We start from the raw sequence: 21,606 nt of genomic DNA, 5'->3' as shown, positions 1-21,606 counted from the left end.
GAATCGTGGGAGTGTAGCCCTTTGGATTCATTTCAAGCCTGCAGGGGAAAGAGGGACCTTATTGCTGTAACAATACATTCAATAGGTACATGCATTTGTCTAGTTGGATGAATGGACATGCAAGGTGGAGAAATTAGCAACGCTCATGCCCAGCCCACCTCAGACCTTCCCCTCTTTCCAGTCATAATCGTTGTATTTGTGAGGAGTAAATTCCTTTGTTGCTGTATTGGTTTCTTTCATAAGATCGAAGCGAACACTCAAACTCTTGCTTGTACAAGCACCTTTTCCAAACTTCCAAAGTTATGACCCTATCAGAAAAATGCCAGTCCCTTTAAAAAAAATTTACCAACGTGCATCCGATGTGTTTGGATTGTGCACATTGTTAACTGATTTGCTTCATAGACAATCTTTTGTTGGGTAAATATACACTGCAGGCATTTACTCTGTCTAGTGGGGAAGCCAGAGTTATGTCCTGCAACAGTGTATGTTGTCCTCTGGGTTTCGGCTTCTACTGAGCATGCAATGGTCATTGAACATAATCAGAGAGCGAGAACTCACCTGCTGCCCCCAGTGTATTCAACACCAGATTTACAACTCTTACATTGTAAATTACTCTTACATTGTAATTTTATTCTGTATAAAAAACAATAACATTTGTAAAGAGAGTACACTTAGTTTTATGTGAGAGATTAGATGTGCATGACTCTGTACATGTAACATAAGCAACCCCCTGTAGTATTTACCCCTCTCTCTCTCTCCACCTCCAACAGACACATGGTCCTATGTAATTCTGGGCCACACTCAGATTATTGGGACATCATGGTTCTTGCGTGTAAAATAGTCATTTGAATCAAGCCACTGCAAATTAAGTCTTCTGAGAATAGAATTCTGGGCTATGTTAGGGCAGACCCCCAAGCTCAAGCAATTACTAACGGGTCAGGAGTCCTGGAAACGCATGAGGGGAAAAGACTGTCCTCTCAATTTACCGCCAATCCTACAAACATGGCGCATTAAACTCCCTCAGAAACCGAGTCATCCACATCCACATCTCTCTCTCTCTCCCTTTCCCTCTTCCTCTCTCTCTCTCTTTCTCTCTCTCTCTCTCTCTCTGTCCTCCCCCTCTCTCTCACACACAGTTGATATGTTATTTTTACTTAACCACAGTGTTAAAAGATTCACAGTGCGGTGCAGAGGAGACAAAGTGGTAATGTTGTGGGCAACCTCATGTTGGATAATATTGCTTTCAGTCCGACTGCTACTCCTGAACTCAGCCTCTCTTGGACAGGTATCTTTTCTTCATTTCTGACAGAGCCTCTTCATGCAGACTGTGTGTGCATGCATGTGTACACATGTCTATGCGTGTGCGGGGTCCTATTTATAGCCTATATGGTCGGGAAACACAAATAGCTTCTGGCTCTAATTAGGAGAATGGCTCCGCAGAATGTTGGCGATGTTGTCAGTGTCAATACATGGCAGTGGGTTGTCTCTGCCTGCTACTGGATCAAAGTCAGGCACTGTCTACAAATTGACCTTTGCTACGTGTGTACAGTTTTGTTAAGCCTTTGATAAGGCCAAAGTTAAATTCTACTGCTCCACATCAGGCTGACTCATTCATTATTTTGTTTTGTCAAGAAGAATTGTCTCAAAGAACATGATTATTCAAGTGTTTTCGGTTTCATATACTACTTCTGTAGTATCACATAATGTGAGCCAACTCTTGAGAGTGTCAAAGTACAAACACTTTTAAATCTATAGATAGATATAGATATTTAAAACACTTTTAAATCTATAGATATTTTGTAGCGCCATGCTTGAATCTAGGGTTGGGCTGTATCCAGATGTTCATATCCTCATACCTTCCTTCTCTCACATCGGGATTTACGGTGTTACCCGCTTAGTACAGAAGGGGCTCTATTACCAGAATGGTAACAATATTAGCACTTTGTAATAGAGAATTTCCATGGAGGCTGCTAGCTATTAATGCTAACGAGCAGAAACGAAAATACACAAATTGCAAAGACAGACAATCAAGCTTATAAAGTTATACATACATAGGTAGAAGCTACCGAATGTCATTTTTGGTGAGTTTGGACATTTTCAAGCAAATGTGAACGAAAGACATTGTGCAAATTAAATGAACAAGTTTGGACGCATGCTTGTCTGAAGGAAGGACAGTACTGTGCACAGACTGTGTCTCTGTGGAGTCTGGGAGTCGCTAAGGCAAGGAGCCTGCCTGCTCTGCTCGGAGAAGAAGACAGGGAGAAGCAGACGGCCCAGAACAGAGAGGAGAACAAACGCAAGGAAATCAAGCTGCAGTTGCAGCTGTACAGATAACTCATTCAAAGGGCTTTGACTTCTCAAACATGGCAGAAAGTGAACACATTATGATGCATAGTGCACCTTATTAATTCAGCCACTTCCTTAGGTAACTAGCAAGTTAAACTTAAGGGTCGCCTTAACTCAGAATTCTTCGTTTTTTTCACACTGATTCTTTTTTTAAACGCAGATCTACAATACAGATCTTCTTATTGTACATTTTTGCTCAGCATCAAACACATTTTGTGCTTCATTTGCACTTCTGCACTCGTTTGAGAATTCACAAATTAGCATTCTATCAAAAGACATCGCTTTGACTGATGTGTAGCCACTTTTCTCCAGTAATTTTCTCGGTGTAGCCAGCCTACTTTTCCCTGGTAAAATGGCAGATTAACTTTAAGCGAAACATTAGGAAATGTAGCTGGTTACATTAGTTCTGTAATAAACATTAGAAATATAATGGCCTTGCATCTCCCGTCTCGGATCAGTTTCTCGGGCGTCGGCGAATGCCAAACACAGCTGAATAGATATACACAAAAAATGACAGTTTGGATCAACCAAAAAAACTGTCCACAAGTAAATTAGTTAGGTTTTCTCAATTGAAAAATGCTACGTTTGTTAAAATCAAATATATACGATTCATTGCCAACTGTTTTATTTGATTATTACCAAACCGATATTTCAAGTTGCAACCTATTTCTTTCAACACTCGTTTCCGTTTTGGTTAAACCTAATAAATAACAAACACAATACAATATATAATGTAAATACAACCCATTTTTTTCATATTTTTCCAAGTTCACTTTTTAATTTGGATTTAACTATTCACATTTCTTCAATTGCGTTACAAGCTATTCAATAAATTAAAGTTGGTTCAATAACTTGAAATAATGTTTCCAAACAAATTCTTTACACAAGTCTTCCACATTTAGTAGCCACAATATCGTAACCAAGCATTGGCCACCTTAATATAGAAACCTTATCTGGCTCTTTAGTATCACATGCCAGTTGTTTTGTTTTTTTACCAGTATTTCCAGCATTATCCACTACTGTAGGTCTGCTACAGGTAGAACATCCCAGGAAATATTATTTAATTGACACAAGCTGTCTCCAATCAGTCAATCAATGTCTGGTTGTGTGTGAAGTTGTGGTTTGGGGGGATCGCCGAACAAGTCACACTACCTGTGTTGCCATCAGCATTGTGTCAGTTCTACCTGCTAGACAAGACCAATCGAAATCAACTCCCCCCCCCCCCCCCCCCCCCCCCCCCCCATTATTTAAATTCACAGGATAGAAGATAGAATGTGTCAGCCGTCGAGAATTGAACATCTACGAATCTTGAGCTTGGATGCTGTCATTGGACGTGACACAACGCGGGCAGCTTTCATTGATTTCAAAGGAAGTGTTCCCTCAATGGCTGATGGCTGATGGCATTGCTGGATGCCCGATGGCTGTAGTGTAGCAGTGCCGTAAGCCAGGGGAGGCGTAGCTCTATGAATCTTAATTGCGCTATGCTTATTATTTGGCAGGGAATACTTTTTGTAGATCAGTGATTCTACATCTCACTTTGCTCAAGTGAAGTTGTAGCTAAAAATGTGTAAATTAGGGGCAGTTTAAGGGGAGTGCGCCCTCATTGGGGAAACCCATTCTAGTGATTATATTTCTGTTTGGTAGGATCCAGGGCTGGGACGACTACACTGTGGCCTGAAATATTGATATCGGAGTATCACAGATTGTGTAACTATTTATTTATTGAATGACCCCTTATTATCGAATTGTCACATCCTCTCTCTCCCACTTCAATCCTCCTTCCTCTCAGTCTGGGTCTAGCCATGGGTGTTCCCTGGGTCCCTCTGTCAACAGACTCTTTCTTTTGTGTCGTCACACTGGCTGTCCTTTGACTGCCTGGGATTCCTATAGCTTCTCATTGTGGCAAGTAGAAGATAGGACAGTTAGTCAAAGACGGTTTCGGACCTCTTGGTAAATGAGACAAAAACTAAATGAATTCAATAACGAGAGACAAACACTGTTTCAATACAAGAGAACAATGTAAAGTTATCCTCCGAAAAGGGTAGAAAATATACCTACTGTATATATTTTTTTCTCCCACTGTCCTGACACAGACTGGCTAAATGCACTCCAGAGTGGTCGGGAATGGACTGCTACGTGTCTGCCACTGTCAGACAGTCAGAGACCACGTCCAAAATAGCACCCCATTCCCTTTGCACCACTTTTGACCAAAGCCCTATGGGCCCTGCCACCCTGGTCAAAAGTAGGGCACTATATAGGGAATAGGTTGCCATTTTGGACCAGATCCAGAGAGTTGAGGAAGTGGCAGACAGGCATTTAATTACTTTCACACCATCTTGATTGGATTAGCTTGCGAAGCTGGAGGCTGCAGGAACCTTCACACACATCATTTAGCCCTTTAGAATACACCGTACATGGTGTTGGTAGGATATTGGTTAGCAGCATTTGTTGATCGGAACAAAGGTTTCTACATATAGACATTCTCAATGTCGGCAATCATGGAGGAGAATGAATGATGGAGCGCATTAGCCGTTGGTAGTGATATGAGGATTTGGTATAGATACTCCTCTTTCTCTTTAGCCCTATTTCAACACATACTCCACAGTTGTAGAATATGTGTAACCCAACATATTGTCCCCTACACTCTACCACCCCTCTCTCCCTATCACACACCCGTTGCCTTTTATGGTATAGCCATTCAATTCCAGACCTCCAGATTTCAAAGTCTCTTTGACTATGCCTCACTCTGTTCTCCCAGAGTTTCAAATGCCATGAGACAAAAAACCTGAATAGCAACAAGCCTCTGATTCCTGGAAGTTTTATTTTATTAACCATATGTGGAAGGACATGCCAAAGGTAATGTGTCTGTGTATTTCAAGACCAATATTTTATGATATGTCTGGGAATTTGTCTTTCAATCGACTCGGTATCCTTTTTTCTCTCATGCCGTCATATTGTATAATGTCTGGTATTGAATTTATGTCACTCTTAAGTATAACAACTTAGGTTATGAATTATCTCTCCCACTCCCTCTGTCTCTTCATGTCTCTATCGCCATGCTGTGGTGTTATGTGTTGCCTTCTTGCTCTGTTGTTGTCTTAGGTCTCTCTTTCTGTAGTGTTGTGTTGTCTCTCTTGTCGTGATGTGTGTTTTGTCCTATATTTATAATATATATATTTTTAATCCCAATGCCTTTTGGTAGGCCGTCATTGTAAATAAGAATTTATTCTTAATTGACTTGCCTAGTTAAATAAAGGTGAAATAAAAATACGTCTGTCTTTCTCCTCTGCAGCGTGTGGCTCAGGGTTCTTTAAACCTTCCCAGGGCGACCACCAGTGTCTCCAGTGTCCCATCAACAGTCGCATCACCAATGAGGGGGCCACCAACTGTGTGTGCCGCAACGGTTACTACCGCACCGACTCAGATCCCCCACTGATGCCCTGCACCAGTAGGTTCCTGGTTCTTACAGTACCATTCACTCTCCATAGGGGGTGCTGTAGCCCAGTGTTAAGGAAAGACAGTGGAGATTCTCATACTACAGCTTATTTAGTAGGCTTTTTGTGTATTTAAGAATATAACGTTTTGCAGCATGCACATTTACATTTTGACTTATGAATTGACAAATGCTCTCAGGACATAATGGGCCATTATCAATTTGTGAACTGAGTTTTCATTTGTGATTCGAATTTACTAACAGAATCTATCACCTCACCTCTAATAATTTAGGCCTAATGTGCCATTCACTATAGATAAAAGCACCTGTCTAGCAAAGACAGAATTAATCTGATATATTTTGTGCATATTGCAATGAGCACAAACAAAACTGCTAACCTATTCAACGACCGCTCTTTTAACAACACTCCAGCTCCGCCTGTATATTTTCACATAAGAAATACCAAAGTGATGCATACTTCTAGGTGCCCCGTACCCGAGGGAAAAACACGGGCTATGCTTCATCCTGGTATGTGGTAGCCCTCTTTTGTATACGCACTGAACTGGTGGAATGTCCCTTCCATTCTCTTGGTGGAATGTCCCTTCCATTCTCTTCCATTGGTGCAACAGTCCGAAAAGGACCTCCGAGAAAATAGAGAGATTTGCATAAGCCTGTCCCTTATGAGGGGGGCAGCTGTTTTAGAATGTGAAAACATGGCCTGCGTCCCAAATGGTACCCTATTGTCTTTATAGTGGACTACTTTTGACCCTGAGCCCTATGGGTACCCTATTATGGGCCCTGGTAAGAAGTAGTGTACTATCAAGGCAATATGGTTCTATATGGGACGCAACCAGGGCCACAATGGCGAGGTGGCCCTCAGCAGTCTCTTTCTGATTGAAGAGGCAGAAATGAGCGTGCATGGGCATTCTTTGTGTCTCTCAGATTCCGACAGGACGCTAACTAGCTAGCTCACTGCTCTTTTCACTGCTCTCTCTCCCTACTATTGAAAATGTTAATCTGAAGCCTGATGGGGTTGAATAGAGCTCATGAAAATACTTTGGAGTCTTTGAATTTAGTGTCCGAATAATCAGCTACGGTGAATACTTTCTGCTCAGTTGAAGTGTAGAGACTGTAGTAACGTACTGTACACTACTCCAACCACATAGAGGTCATTTATTACAGAGTTAACCAGTAGTCAACAACTCTGATCCTGGAGAGCTATAGTACAGGGTGTGGGTTGGGTTGAAATCAAACACTGCACCCCCTGTTGCTCCTCAGGACCAAGGTTGATGATGACCCGTGTCTGGAGTATAGACCTTATTATCAGTGACCCTCCCTAAACTCTTCCTCGTATCCCACCTCTTCCCTGACAGCCATCCCCTCTGCGCCCCAGAGTGTAATCTCCATTGTGAACGAGACATCCCTGAGGTTGGAGTGGAGCGCACCGCGCGATGGCGGTGGCCGCGAGGACGTGGTCTACAACATCATCTGTAAGAGCTGTGGAGGGGGCCGGGGAGGCTGTACCCGCTGCGGGGACAACGTCCAGTTCGTCCCCCGCCAACTGGGCCTGACAGAGACTAGGGTCCACATTAGTGACCTGCTGGCCCACACGCAGTACACCTTTGAGATCCAGGCAGTCAACGGGGTCTCCGACCAGAGCCCCTACTCGCCACAGTACTCGTCGGTCAAAATCACCACCAACCAGGCCGGTAAAGGAACCAATAGACACAGTCCTCTACAGCAATTCATTCACTCTTCTCCAACAGTACTGTGTTGAAGTGTGAAGTTCAGTGGAGAGAAATGGTCAGCAGTGTGTCCAGTCTGGCAAGGAGTGCCAAAGGGAATATTACACCGAATAGGTTTAGATATTTTGATGGTCGAAACAATCAATCATCCGGGTGTTTTCCAAGGGCAAGATCTGCATAAGTACATATATACTTCATCTGGTACAAACCATGTCTGTGTAAGGATGCTTCAGTAATATTTATGATGTCAGCATGAGATAGAGGATATTCCAGAATAATTCAGTGACAGAATGATTTGGGACCTTTTATTAGTGTTGAGTAAGTTGCACTGCATTTTGGGCGCTTGGTATACAGTATTCAGACATGACATTCAATGGACTGGGTGTTAGGCAGTGTTGTTATTGGGGTCAGGCTATCAGTTGAAACTCTCTGCCCTTGACACTGTAGTCTTTTCTCCAGTGCAGTAGCTGTCAGTCCTAATTACTGTCTGGGCTGGGACTGTAAAAAGACCAAACTCAGGTTCCCATGAACCCCAGTGTCTCTGGGGCTGCTGGGACCTGCAATTACAGACTGTAAGGAGAAGCACTAATATTACATAAACAGGCCCTCATTAAGCCCTCATTAACGAAATGCGTGTGTGTGTGTGTGTATGTGTGTGGGTGTGTGTGTGCGTGTGCGTGCCTGTGTGTCTTTGCCTACTGAGTGAATATTTCACCCCTTTGAAAACAAATACAATATTACTATTAGTATTTTCAGAGCAGTGATGACTGGAATAGTACTTAATAAACCGCCTCCGATGTTCCTGGCTCTCAGTTCCTTCAGCACAGTACAGATGTCAGCCTTAGAGACAGCGTGCAGGACCAGGTACAGGCTGCTGCCTCATTAGTCTAGTTCTTGATTGGCAGTTGGGATTTTAAAGCTGTCTGCTCCCGAGTGTTGTGGTGTTGTCACTAACCTTAACCCTTCTATACCTGTCTATCTGAACCTGTATCTCTCTCTCTGTCTCTCTGTCTCTCGCTGTCTCTGTCTGTCAGCGCCATCGGCCGTGTCGATTATGCACCAGGTGAGCCGGACCCCCGACAGCATCACTCTATCCTGGTCCCAACCTGACCAGCCCAACGGCCTCATACTAGACTATGAGCTGCAGTACTATGAAAAGGTAACGTCAGTTGACAGGTGTTACTACTGCATTACTGCTGTAATTGCTATTACTGTAAGCTTGGGGAGCATTCGGACAGTGAGCAGATCCAGTCTTACACTGTGTGTTCCAGAGCATGGCAGAATGGAACTCATCAGTGGTGCGCAGCCAGACCAACACAGCAGTCATCCGGGGCCTGAAGCCCGGCGCTATATACGTCTTCCAGGTGCGGGCTCGGACCGTGGCTGGATTCGGACGCTTCAGCGGAAAGATGTTCTTTCAGACCATGACCGAAGGTATACCGTTTGAACCAAACCTCGAACCAGCGAATATTATTTTTTTAATGTTTTTTTCCCCCCCAGACACTTTTGGTGCTCGCCCGCTAAACGGTATGGTCCCAAAAGTGCAACATTACAGAGTAGGCCAACCTAGTAGAAGGTAATAACCGGAATGGGGTTTATTTTGTTGTGTACTTGCAGAAGAGTACAAGTCCAGCTTTCAGGAGAAGCTCCCCCTCATCATTGGCTCCGCCGCTGCAGGCATGGTCTTCATCATCGCTGTCGTCGTATTCGTCATCGTCTGCAATCGAAGAAGCTCTGAGAGGCCAGAATCTGAATTCACAGATAAGCTCCAGCACTACACCAGTGGCCACAGTGAGTAACATGTTTTTACAGTTTTTGAATGATCTTTTTTTGAACTAGGATTCATTTAGATATATATATATATCCACCTTCCAACAGATAAACATCTATCTGTGGCAAATGTGTTGAATGGCGGAGTGAAACATTTGCTTTGGAATAATACTGTCATCCCGGAGACAGTGGGGCTGTAACGGTTAGATGTGGAATACTGGGAGTTCAGAGTTACTACTGTACCTAACTACCTGTAGCAGGTCTTAGCCCAGGCAAGGTTTTAGCTACTGTTGTATGTAGTCCCAATGCGTATCCCCAGGATGTACAGTACCAGTCAAAAGTTTCGACACAGCAACTCATTCAAGGGTTTTTCTTCATTTGGACTATTTTCTACATTGTAGAATGAATGTGAAGACATCAAAACTATGAAATAACACATATGGAATCATGTATTAACCAAAAAATTGTTAAACAAATCAAAATATATTTAATATTTGAGATTCTTCAAAGTAGCCACCCTTTGCCTTGATGACAGCTTTGCACACTCTTGGCATTCTAGTAAAATAGTAAAAAATAAAGAAAAACCCTTGAATGAGTAGGTGTGTCCAAACCTTTGACTGGTGCTGGATATTATGCATAGCCTTTGTTTTCTTTGTTTCTCCTTCCAAGTGTCTCCAGGAATGAAGATCTATATCGACCCATTCACTTATGAGGACCCCAACGAGGCAGTGAGGGAGTTTGCCAAAGAGATTGACACCTCCTGTGTCAAGATCGAGCAAGTCATTGGCGCAGGTAAAAAATCAACCGGTGAAGGTGAAAACCCTATATACATTACAATATATACGTTATAACACATTTAAAGCTTAGTCCTGGACTAAAAAGCATTCTCAATGGAGATTCTCCATTTAAATCACTTTTTAGTCCAGGACTTGACTTAATCTGTGTCTGGGAAACTGGCCCATAAAGTGTGATATTGATATACACGTGTGTATAAACCCAATAATACATGTTGTATGATTGTCTTACATTTAATATATCCAAGTTACAGACCCATATCATAGCACTTGGAAGTCTTATACAGATGTAGGATCTTAATTTGATCCAGTTTGCTACAGCAGGAAAATAATCCTGCAGCAACAAGAAATGTAAATTATTATGTGGATTATAATTAATGGACATTTTTGTAAAAAATAAATAAATGTTAGGGCAAATCAAGACTAAAATGTTGAAGTGGAAATGACAAACTTTAGAAGCTTTGTTAAACCTTGAATACACTACAAGTTTGAACATTTCTGCAACAGGATGATCAAATTAAGATACGGCATCTGTAGGGATGTATCAGAGCCCTTTGCTGATGCCCAGTAAATCTGAACATATTATTGTTCAGGAGAGTTTGGGGAGGTGTGCAGTGGGAACCTGCGTCTCCCCGGAAAGAGAGAGATCCTGGTGGCCATCAAGACCCTGAAGGTGGGCTACACAGAGCGCCAGAGGCGGGACTTCCTATCTGAGGCGTCCATCATGGGCCAGTTTGACCACCCCAACATCATCCACTTGGAGGGCGTGGTCACCAAGAGTGCCCCAGTCATGATCATCACTGAGTTCATGGAGAATGGATCACTGGACTCCTTCCTCAGGGTCAGTAGGTCAATGGGCCTCTCAATACTCTGGAGAGATCTTTTCTCCTTTCCTTCCTTCTTCCAGACACTTCAGGTTCAAACACAGTAGGTTGCTTTCCCCTGTTTGTCTTTTTCAAATAAAATAAAAGGTGACTAAGTTAGGAGTGGAGAACCTAAGGGCTGGATCTCTGCCTATTCTCCTGAGTGAATTTCGGAGATAATAAATATGACAGCATTTAAATTATACAGTGACCTTCAGAAAGTATTCATACCCCATTGACTTATTCCACATTTTGTTGTTATAGCCTAAATGCAAAATTTATTGTTTTTGTTTTACTCATCTACAAAGAATACTCCATAATGACAAAGTGAAAACATAATTTTAAGCAAATTTGTTGAAAATGAAATATATGTCATTCACATAAGTCTTCACACCTCTGAGTCAATACTTTGTAGATGCACCTTTGGCGGCGATTGCAGCTTTCAGTCGTCTTGGGTATCTCTGTATCAGCTTTGAGTCATCTTGGGTATCTCTGTATCAGCTTTGCACATCTGGATTTGGGGATTTTCTTCCATTCTTCCCTGCAGATTCTCTCAAGCTCTGTTAGGTTGGATGGGAAGCGGCGGTGAACAGCATTCTTCAAGTATTTTCAAAGATTTTCAATGGGTTTCAAGTCTGGGCTTTGGCTGGGCCATTCATTGACTTTCACATCCTTGTTCTGAAGCCTTTCCAGCGTTGCTTTGGATGTATGCTTGGGGTCGTTGTCCTGTTGGAACATAACTCTTCGCCCCAGTCTAAGGTCATTTACACTCTGAAGCAGGTTCTCATCAAGGATTTGCCTATATTTGACTCCATTCATTGTTCCATCTATCCTTACCACTCTCAGACCCAGACCCAGACCCAGACCCTGCCGCCAAAAAGCATCCCTGTTGCTTCATGGAAGGGATGGTGTTAAACGGGTGATGAGCTATGTCTGGTTTTCTCCAGACATAGTGCTTTGCATTCAGGCCAAAGAGTAAAATGTTTGTTTCATCAGGCCACACAATCTTTTGCCTTATGCTCTCACGTGCCTTTTTGCAAACTCCAGGTGTGGTGTCATATGCCTTTTTCTCAGGAGTGGCTTCCATCTGGCGGCACTCCCATAAAGCCTAAATTGGTTCAGAGCTATAGAGACTGTTGTCCTTCTGGCAGGTTCTCCCATCTCAGCCAAGGAACTCTGTAGTTTTGTCAGAGTGGTCATTTGGGTTCTTGGTCACCACCCTGACCAAGGTCCTTCTTGCCCATTTGTTCAGTTTGGTCGCACGGACAGCTCTAGGCAGAGTCTGGGTAGTTCCATATTTTTTCCATTTCCCAACAATGGAGACCACTGTGCTCTTGGAAACTTTCAACACTCTGTAAATTGTTTTATACCCTTCCCCAGATATATGCCTCATCACAATTCTGTCTCTGAGATCTACGGACAGTTTCTTGGATTTTATGGTATAGTTTCTGCTCTGACCTGTGCTGTCAACTGTGGGACAATATATAGACAGATGTGTTTCTTTCTAAATCCTGTCCAAACAATTGAATAGGTCACAGGTGGAATCCAATCAAATGGTAGTGACATCTCAAGGATGATTAAAGGGGTGTGAATACTTCTGTAAATGAGATATTTCTCCATTTAATTTTCTAAAAACACATTTTCACTTTGTCATTATGGAGCATTGTGTGTAGATGGTGAGATATTTGTTTTAAATGTATTTTGAATTCAGGCTGTAACACAACAAAATGTGAAATAAGTCAAGGGGTACGACTACTTTCTGAAGGCACTGTATCACAGTAACCAGACAGTGGATAAGTATCTCTTATCAACTACAGATTTTTCAACTACAACTATGTTTCTACATCAAGAACACAATGAATTCAAGAACACAGTGGCTGTCTCTCCTCTGCATCATCACTTTATAGCTTTCTTGTTTTTGATTCGCTGTCGTGGGTCCCTCCGGGCTGGGCCCAGGTGTGAGGTGTGTAGAGTTGGCTTAGTTAGATCAGGTGAGCTCACAGATCCAGATGAGGATTTACCAGACGCAAAATTTTTGTGCGGCTAACGACGCCTGGAAACTAATATGAGAACCAGCCTGTTTTGAGAACGTGTACCGTATGCCTGTGCACATTTCAGAGAGCATAACACATAACATAGCAAACATAGCAGAACATAGCACAGTAACATGTAGCAATATAACATTTCTGTATTTTTTTAGCAAAATGATGGGCAGTTCACAGTGATCCAACTGGTGGGCATGCTGCGTGGCATAGCAGCGGGCATGAAGTACCTGAATGACATGAACTACGTGCACCGGGACCTGGCTGCCCGCAACATTCTGGTCAATAGCAACCTGGTGTGTAAGGTGTCGGACTTTGGGCTCTCGCGTTTTCTGGAGGATGACACATCAGATCCCACCTACACCAGCGCCCTGGTGAGTGTGGCTCTGTCCCAATATCCATACTTCCATACTGTGTAGTATGGAGCAATGTATTTTGGGCATGTTAGACCCCACAAACACCAGTGTCCTGGTGAGTATGGCTCTGTACCAATCATAGGAATAGATTATATTTCTATGGTTCCAATATACAGACTAGAATACCCCTTATTATGAGGCAATGTATTGGGCGTGCATTGTAAGTGGTATGCTAGTATGGAACTGTATCAGGTTTAAGATTATACATACATGTGAAGTCTAAAGTGGGTTCTTCTTGTCTCCGTTCTTTCATCACCACTGATTTTCAAGTATAGGACACAGGAAAGCAATATCACAGTTGCTTTAAGGGATACTTTGAGATTCTGGCGATGAAGGCCTTTATCTACTTCTCCAGAGTCAAATGAACTTGTGGATACCATTTGTATGTATCTGCATCCAGTATGAAGGAAGTTAGAGGTAGTTTCATGAGCCAATGCTAACTAGCGTTGCACTAACGCTAGTTAGCAACTTCTTTCAGACTGCAGAGACATCAAGATGGTATCCAGTCAGTTCATCTGACTGGGGAAGTAGATGAAGGTCAACATTGCCAAAATCCTGAAGTATCCCTTTAACAAAGGATTTGCTTTCACCTGTCCAGTGCTGTCAGATCAGTGCAGATGAAGTCAACAGAGATGAGGAAACAACTGTCACTTCTTAAAACGATTAAGATCCCACCCACAACCTAGGTTTTATTTGCAGCCTGCAGTCCATTTTTTACCCTACTCCTGACGTGTGCACTCAACACCAAGGGAGTTCAAAAGCCTTTATTTGTATGGCATGTTCAATGAAACAATAGTTTTTTAAATACGCGTTTCGGCAGCATGGCCTTCTTCAGTATATGTATAGATTATTTTAAAATATTTGTTATTTAACCCCTTTTAACCAAAGAGCACTTTTTATTTACAAATACCTACTGTACCTACTGTACTGTGTTATCTAGCAGCACTTCCGTCCTCTTTTTGTACTCCTTCTTATAGTTTTAAAAGAAATGGACAAGTTTAAGAAATATGGTGGAAACTGACATTAAGTCGCTCTGGAATTAGAGTGTCTTACTTGCACCAATCCAATACTTCTAAATGCATGAGGAGAGTGATCGAGTGCACAGTCCTGACAGAAGGGTAGAGAATTGGTACGCAACACTTGTCTGTCTTTCTAGGGAGGGAAGATCCCTATCCGATGGACTGCCCCGGAAGCCATCCAGTACAGGAAGTTCACCTCCTCCAGTGATGGGTGGAGCTACGGCATCGTCATGTGGGAGGTGATGTCATACGGAGAGAGGCCCTACTGGGACATGAGTAATCAAGATGTGAGTATCCAGGAGTCATCTCTCGCTCTCTCTCTCTCTCTCTCTCTCTCTCTCTCTCTCTCTCTCTCTCTCTCTCTCTCTCTCTCTCTCTCTCTCTCTCTCTCTCTCTCTCTCTCTCTCTCTCTCTCTCTCTCTCTCTCTCTCTCTCTCTCTCTCTCTCTCTCTCTCTCTCTCTCTCGACTTGACAGGATGACTTTGATTCACACTATTTGAGGGGAAACAAATTCTAGACCACCTTTACTCCACACATATAGTACAAAGCTCTCCCTCGCCCTCCATTTGGCAAATCTGACCATAACGCTATCCTCCTGATTCCTGAGTACAAGCAAAAATGTAAACAGCACCAGTGACTAAGGTCTATAAAAAAGTAGTCAGATGAAGCAGATGCTAAACTACAGGACTGTTTTGCTGGCACAGACTGGAATATGTTCCGTGATTCTTCCGATGGCATTGAGGAGTACACCACATCAGTCACTGGCTGCATCAATAAGTGCATTGAGATTGTCATCCCCACAGTGACTGTACATACTTACCCCAACCAGAAGCCATGGATTACAGACAATATTCGCACTGAACTAAATGGTAGAGCTATCCCGCTATGCCCTCTGTCAAACAGGCTAAGCGTCAATACAGGACTAAGTTTGAATCGTACTACACCGGCTCTGACACTCGGATGTGGCAGGGTTTGCTACCAACCAGTAGCGCTCAAGTCTGTAGCCATGAAATGCTTTGAAAAACTGGTCATGGCTCACATCAACACCATTATCCTAGAAACCCTAGTCCCACTCCAATTTGCATACCGCACCAACAGATCCACAGATGATGCAATCTCTATTGCACTCCACACTGCCCTTTCCCACCTGGACAAAAGGAACACTTACGTGAGAATGCTATTCCTTAACAACAGCTCAGCGTTCAACACCATAGTGCCCTCGAAGCTCATCACTAAGCTAAGGTCCCTGGGACTAAACACCTCGCTCTGCAACTGGATCCTGGACTTCCTGACAGGCCGCCCCAGGTGGTAAGGGTAGGTAACAACACATCTGCCACGCTAATCCTCAATAAGGGGGCCCCTTAGGGGTGCGTGCTCAGTCCCCTCCTGTACTCCCGGTTCACTCATAACTGCACTGCCAGGCACGACTCCAACACTGTTATTAAATTTGCTGATGACACAACAGTGGTAGGCCTGATCACCGACAACGATGAGAAAGTGTATAGGGAGGAGGTCAGAGACCTGACCTTGTGGTGCAAGGACAACAACCTCTTCCTCAGTGTGATCAAGACAATGGAGATGATTGTAGACTACAGGAAAGGGAGGACCAAGCATGCCCCCATTCTCATTGACGGGGCTGTAGTGGAGCAGGTTGAGAGTTCCTTGGCATCCACATCACCAACAAACTAACATGGTCCAAGCACACCAAGACAATCGTGACAAGGGCACAACAAAACCTATTCGCCCTCAGGAGCTTCCTGTCATCCAGGACCTCTATACCAGGCGGAGGAAGCCCCTAAAAATTGTCAAAGACTCCAGCCACCCTAGTCATAGACTGTTCTCTCTGCTACTGCATGGCAAGCGGTACCGGAGTGCCAAGTCTAGGTCCAAGAGGTTTCTAATAATATGTTTATTTATTATAAAATAAAATAAAAAAGACAGCAATACTAACAATGACATTCATTGTACTGTTGAATGGGATGGCCAATTTAGAGGACAAAACAAAACTTAACTCACACATACACAAAATAAAACAAAATCCTATTAGGTGGTACATGTATAAGAAGACAGCATATAGTCATTACAAGCAGTGTAGTTAAGCCAAAAATAAATACTGAGTGGAGTACAGCACAGAGTAGCAGCAGATCGTTAACCCAGTTATGAAGCGGGACTAGACCATTTATCCAGTATCGGCTGCCATATTTTGTAAAACATTGGACTTCTATTGGAGGTATTGTATCGAATCTTTTCCATATGTATTACATTTCTAAATCCCATAACCACATTTCAAAGGTACAGTGCCTTGCGAAAGTATTCGGCCCCCTTGAACTTTGCGACCTTTTGCCACATTTCAGGCTTCAAACATAAAGATATTAAACTGTATTTTTTTTTGTTGACATTAGTCATTTAGGTCAACATTGGATCATTCAGAGATCCTCACTGAACTTCTGGAGAGAGTTTGCTGCACTGAAAGTAAAGGGGCTGAATAATTTTGCACGCCCAATTTTTCAGTTTTTGATTTGTTAAAAAAGTTTGAAATATCCAATAAATATCATTCCACTTCATGATTGTGTCCCACTTGTTGTTGATTCTTCACAAAAAAATACAGTTTTATATCTTTATGTTTGAAGCCTGAAATGTGGCAAAAGGTCGCAAAGTTCAAGGGGGCCGAATACTTTCGCAAGGCACTGTAGGTATTTCCAAAATTGCAATATGAGCCTTTTGGCCAATAGAGTACAAAGAGAGACAGCTTTCCCTTCCTGGTTATTCCCATCAACTGTATCAAACATAGTGATTAATGGGTCTGGGGCTAGAACTCTATCAAAGGCTCTAGATAAGTAATCAAAAATGAGAGCCCACTAAACATGTAACTTAGGACATGTCCAGAATAAGTGGGTCAACGTCCCTTCGTCCTGCTTGCACCTCTCACACAGTGGTGAGGTGTCCGGGGAATATTTTATGCAGTTTTACTTTTGAGTAATGTAACCTGTGTATCACCTTAAACTGTACAAGGTTGTGTCTGGCATTCACTGAACTGTGGTTTATATTCCTGAGAGCTTCTACCCAGTCCTCATCTGAGATTTCTGAACCAAGTTCTTGTTCCCAAGCCCTTTTAATGGTGTCTGTGGATACCTCTATGTGGATGGGGTTTGACAAGGATCAAGCGATCTAATGTAGGACTATTTGGCTTCATGCCATACTGTGGGATATGTGTCCTTACGAAATTCCTGATTTGGAGGTATCTGAAAAAATGTGTTGTTGGCATGTTGAACTTTCCCTGTAATTGTTGAAATGAAGCTAACTGACCATCTATGTATAGATTACCAATTGTTGTGAGCCCCTTCTCCCTCCACTGTGAAAACACAACATCATCCAATGCAGGGTGGAAAGCATGATTCAGGCAAATCGGGCTGTCAATGTATACAGTGGGTATGTTAAGAAAATACCTAATCTGTTTCCAGATCCTAAGCGTATGACAAATGACTGTGTTAGAGTCATAAGTGGATTTTTTCACATATGATGGGCTATTAACAAGTGCAGGGAGTGAGGAACGTTAACAGGAGGCCTGCTCAATCAAAAGCCATGAAGGCATATCCTTCTGTCTCATCGCAGGTAAACTTTCCCTCCAGAAAGACACAATGTTCAGATTAGCAGCCCAATAATACAGTTTAAAGTGAGGAAGGCCAAAGCCCCCCTCTATCTTGTACATGCATAAATGCTCCAAGAGGTTTCTAAACAGCTTCTACCCCCAAGCCATAAGACACACACACTGCTGAAAAAATGTCAGTCTCTCGATGTGCAAAACTGATAGAGACATACCCCAAGCGACTTACAGCTGTAATCGCAGCAAAAGGTGGCGCTACAAAGTATTAACTTAAGGGGGCTGAATAATTTTGCACGCCCAATTTTTCAGTTTTTGATTTGTTAAAAAAGTTTGAAATATCCAATAAATGTCGTTCCACTTCATGATTGTGTCCCACTTGTTATTGATTCTTCACAAAAAAATACAGTTTTATATCTTTATGTTTGAAGCCTGAAATGTGGCAAAAGTTCGCAAAGTTCAAGGGGGCCGAATACTTTCGCAAGGCACTGTATATTTTTCAACTGTTAGCATGTCTTAGAGGTATGATAGTTGTACGACTGTTACTGTCTCACGCATCATTATTCACGATTAATTCAGGGCTATCCGTAATCTATTCTTATTTACAATAAATGTGTCTCCAAAATGACAAAGTACATTATTTACCATTCATTTCTACTGGGTACAAATTAATCTGAAACACAACCAAAACAAACAGCAAATGCATCCAACCAATTTGTAAAGTCACAAGCTTGATATACTCATTGCGTGCTATGAATATGGGACCAAATATTTAACTATTTACGATGTTAATACACATAAATGAATTTTACCCAATACTTTTGGTTCCCTAAAATAGTCTCCTATGTACAAAAAGTACTGTTATTTCTAAACGTTTCCCCTGATATAGATGAACATACCCTCATGTTAAAGCTGACAGTCTGCACTTCAACCTCATAGTTATTGTATCACTTCAAATACAGTGTCTTGCGAAAGTATTCGGCCCCCTTGAACTTTGCGACCTTTTGGAACATTTCAGGCTTCAAACATAAAGATATAAAACTGTATTTGTTTGTGAAGAATCAACAGCAAGTGGGACACAATCATGAAGTGGAACGACATTTATTGGATATTTCAAACTTTTTTAACAAATCAAAAACTGAAAAATTGGGCGTGCAAAATTATTCAGCCCCTTTACTTTCAGTGCAGCAAACTCTCTCCAGAAGTTCAGTGAGGATCTCTGAATGATCCAATGTTGACCTAAATGACTAATGATGATAAATACAATCCACCTGTGTGTAATCAAGTCTCCGTATAAATGCACCTGCACTGTGATAGTCTCAGAGGTCCGTTAAAAGCGCAGAGAGCATCATGAAGAACAAGGAACACACCAGGCAGGTCCGAGATACAGTTGTGAAGAAGTTTAAAGCCGGATTTGGATACAAAAAGATTTCCCAAGCTTTAAACATCCAAAGGAGCACTGTGCAAGCGATAATATTGAAATGGAAGGAGTATCAGACCACTGCAAATCTACCAAGACCTGGCCGTCCCTCTAAACTTTCAGCTCATACAAGGAGAAGACTGATCAGAAATGCAGCCAAGAGGCCCATGATCACTCTGGATGAACTGCAGAGATCTACAGCTGAGGTGGGAGACTCTGTCCATAGGACAACAATCAGTCGTATATTGCACAAATCTGGCCTTTATAGAAGAATGGCAAGAAGAAAGCCATTTCTTAAAGATATCCATAAAAAGTGTTGTTTAAAGTTTGCCACAAGCCACCTGGGAGACACACCAAACATGTGGAAGAAGGTGCTCTGGTCAGATGAAACCAAAATTGAACTTTTTGGCAACAATGCAAAACGTTATGTTTGGCGTAAAAGCAACACAGCTCATCACCCTGAACACACCATACCCACTGTCAAACATGGTGGTGGCAGCATCATGGTTTGGGCCTGCTTTTCTTCAGCAGGGACAGGGAAGATGGTTAAAATTGATGGGAAGATGGATGGAGCCAAATACAGGACCATTCTGGAAGAAAACCTGATGGAGTCTGCAAAAGACCTGAGACTGGGACGGAGATTTGTCTTCCAACAAGACAATGATCCAAAACATAAAGCAAAATCTACAATGGAATGGTTCAAAAATAAACATATCCAGGTGTTAGAATGGCCAAGTCAAAGTCCAGACCTGAATCCAATCGAGAATCTGTGGAAAGAACTGAAAACTGCTGTTCACAAATGCTCTCCATCCAACCTCACTGAGCTCAAGCTGTTTTGCAAGGAGGAATGGGAAAAAATGTCAGTCTCTCGATGTGCAAAACTGATAGAGACATACCCCAAGCGACTTACAGCTGTAATCGCAGCAAAAGGTGGCGCTACAAAGTATTAACTTAAGGGGGCTGAATAATTTTGCACGCCCAATTTTTCAGTTTTTAATTTGTTAAAAAAGTTTGAAATATCCAATAAATGTCGTTCCACTTCATGATTGTGTCCCACTTGTTGACGATTTTTCACAAAAAAATACAGTTTTATATCTTTATGTTTGAAGCCTGAAATGTGGCAAAAGGTCACAAAGTTCAAGGGGGCCGAATACTTTCGCAAGGCACTGTATGTCGCAGTCCCAATATTTTTAGAGGGAGCGATCGAGACACATACAGATAGAGACAGTCTCACTGTACTTACTATACATTTGATTCAGGCACTATAAACCACACGGGGAGACCAAAAACTCAGGTCAAGGCCTCTTTGATTTCTAAATCATCATTTTTATTAATTTTCATATCAATCTGTGCCAATGCCCTGTAGGTGATCAATGCCATAGAACAGGACTACCGGTTGCCCCCGCCCATGGACTGCCCTAGTGCCCTGCACCAGCTCATGCTGGACTGCTGGCAGAAGGACCGCAACAATCGGCCCAAGTTCAGCCAGATTGTCAATAACCTGGACAAGATGATCCGCAACCCCAACAGTCTGAAGGCCACGACGCCGCTGTCATCAAGGTAAGGCATGTCAGTCATCTTAATTGGCGTCCATCCTTTCCTCATCTCCTTTCCTCAATGATGACCATTCATCTCAGAGGCCTATCCATCACTGTTTATTTCTTTTTTCCTTGTCTTTTGAGGTCTCTTTGGAGTTCTCACTGGGTTATCATTGTTTTTTGGGGGGGCTTCTCACTGGGTTGTCATTGGGTTTGTTTGAGTTCTCACTGGGTTGTCATTCGGTTTGTTTGTATTCTCACTGGGTTGTCATTGGGTTTGTTTGGGTTCTCACTGGGTTGTTATTTGGCGTTCCTCTCCTGTTCCTAGTGTTCACCTACCTCTGCTGGACCGCAGCACGCCTGACTTCTCCAGCTTCAGCACGGTGGATGAGTGGCTGGATGCCATCAAGATGGGCCAGTACAAGGAGAACTTTGCCAACGAGGAATTCACCAGCTTCGACGTGGTCTCCCAAATGACCATGGAGTAAGTGAACCTCCCCAGACTGCTAAATGTGTCCTAGACTGTTCTAAATGTGTCCTGGACTGTGCTAAATGTGTCCTAGACTGTTCTAAATGTGTCCTGGACTGTGCTAAATGTGTCCTAGACTGTGCTAAATGT

The 21,606-nt window shown here is 42.6% G+C and overlaps 1 protein-coding gene across 4 annotated transcripts in view; it reads left to right on the top strand.

Moving 5' to 3' along the window:
* The window catches only part of LOC110532127 (ephrin type-B receptor 2), a 58,581-nt gene that overhangs the window by 33,700 nt on the left and 3,275 nt on the right, over positions 1–21,606 (top strand). The window contains exons 4-14 of one of the 4 annotated variants that reach the window (XM_036988041.1): positions 5,639–5,794; positions 7,153–7,488; positions 8,559–8,683; positions 8,796–8,958; positions 9,142–9,315; positions 9,973–10,107; positions 10,682–10,929; positions 13,152–13,367; positions 14,566–14,715; positions 20,816–21,009; positions 21,316–21,471. In XM_036988041.1, coding sequence (XP_036843936.1) covers positions 5,639–5,794; positions 7,153–7,488; positions 8,559–8,683; positions 8,796–8,958; positions 9,142–9,315; positions 9,973–10,107; positions 10,682–10,929; positions 13,152–13,367; positions 14,566–14,715; positions 20,816–21,009; positions 21,316–21,471 — 2,053 coding nt within the window. Of the gene's footprint in view, positions 1–5,638; positions 5,795–7,152; positions 7,489–8,558; positions 8,684–8,795; positions 8,959–9,141; positions 9,316–9,963; positions 10,108–10,681; positions 10,930–13,151; positions 13,368–14,565; positions 14,716–20,815; positions 21,010–21,315; positions 21,472–21,606 lie in introns of all 4 variants that reach the window. The other 3 variants (XM_036988043.1, XM_036988042.1, XM_036988040.1) reach the window with 3 other exon arrangements.

This window comes from Oncorhynchus mykiss, chromosome 9, assembly GCF_013265735.2.
Source record: "Oncorhynchus mykiss isolate Arlee chromosome 9, USDA_OmykA_1.1, whole genome shotgun sequence".
Lineage (NCBI taxonomy): Eukaryota > Metazoa > Chordata > Actinopteri > Salmoniformes > Salmonidae > Oncorhynchus > Oncorhynchus mykiss.
Note: the sequence above shows the minus strand (reverse complement) of the source record. Positions and strands in the feature narration are given on the sequence as shown.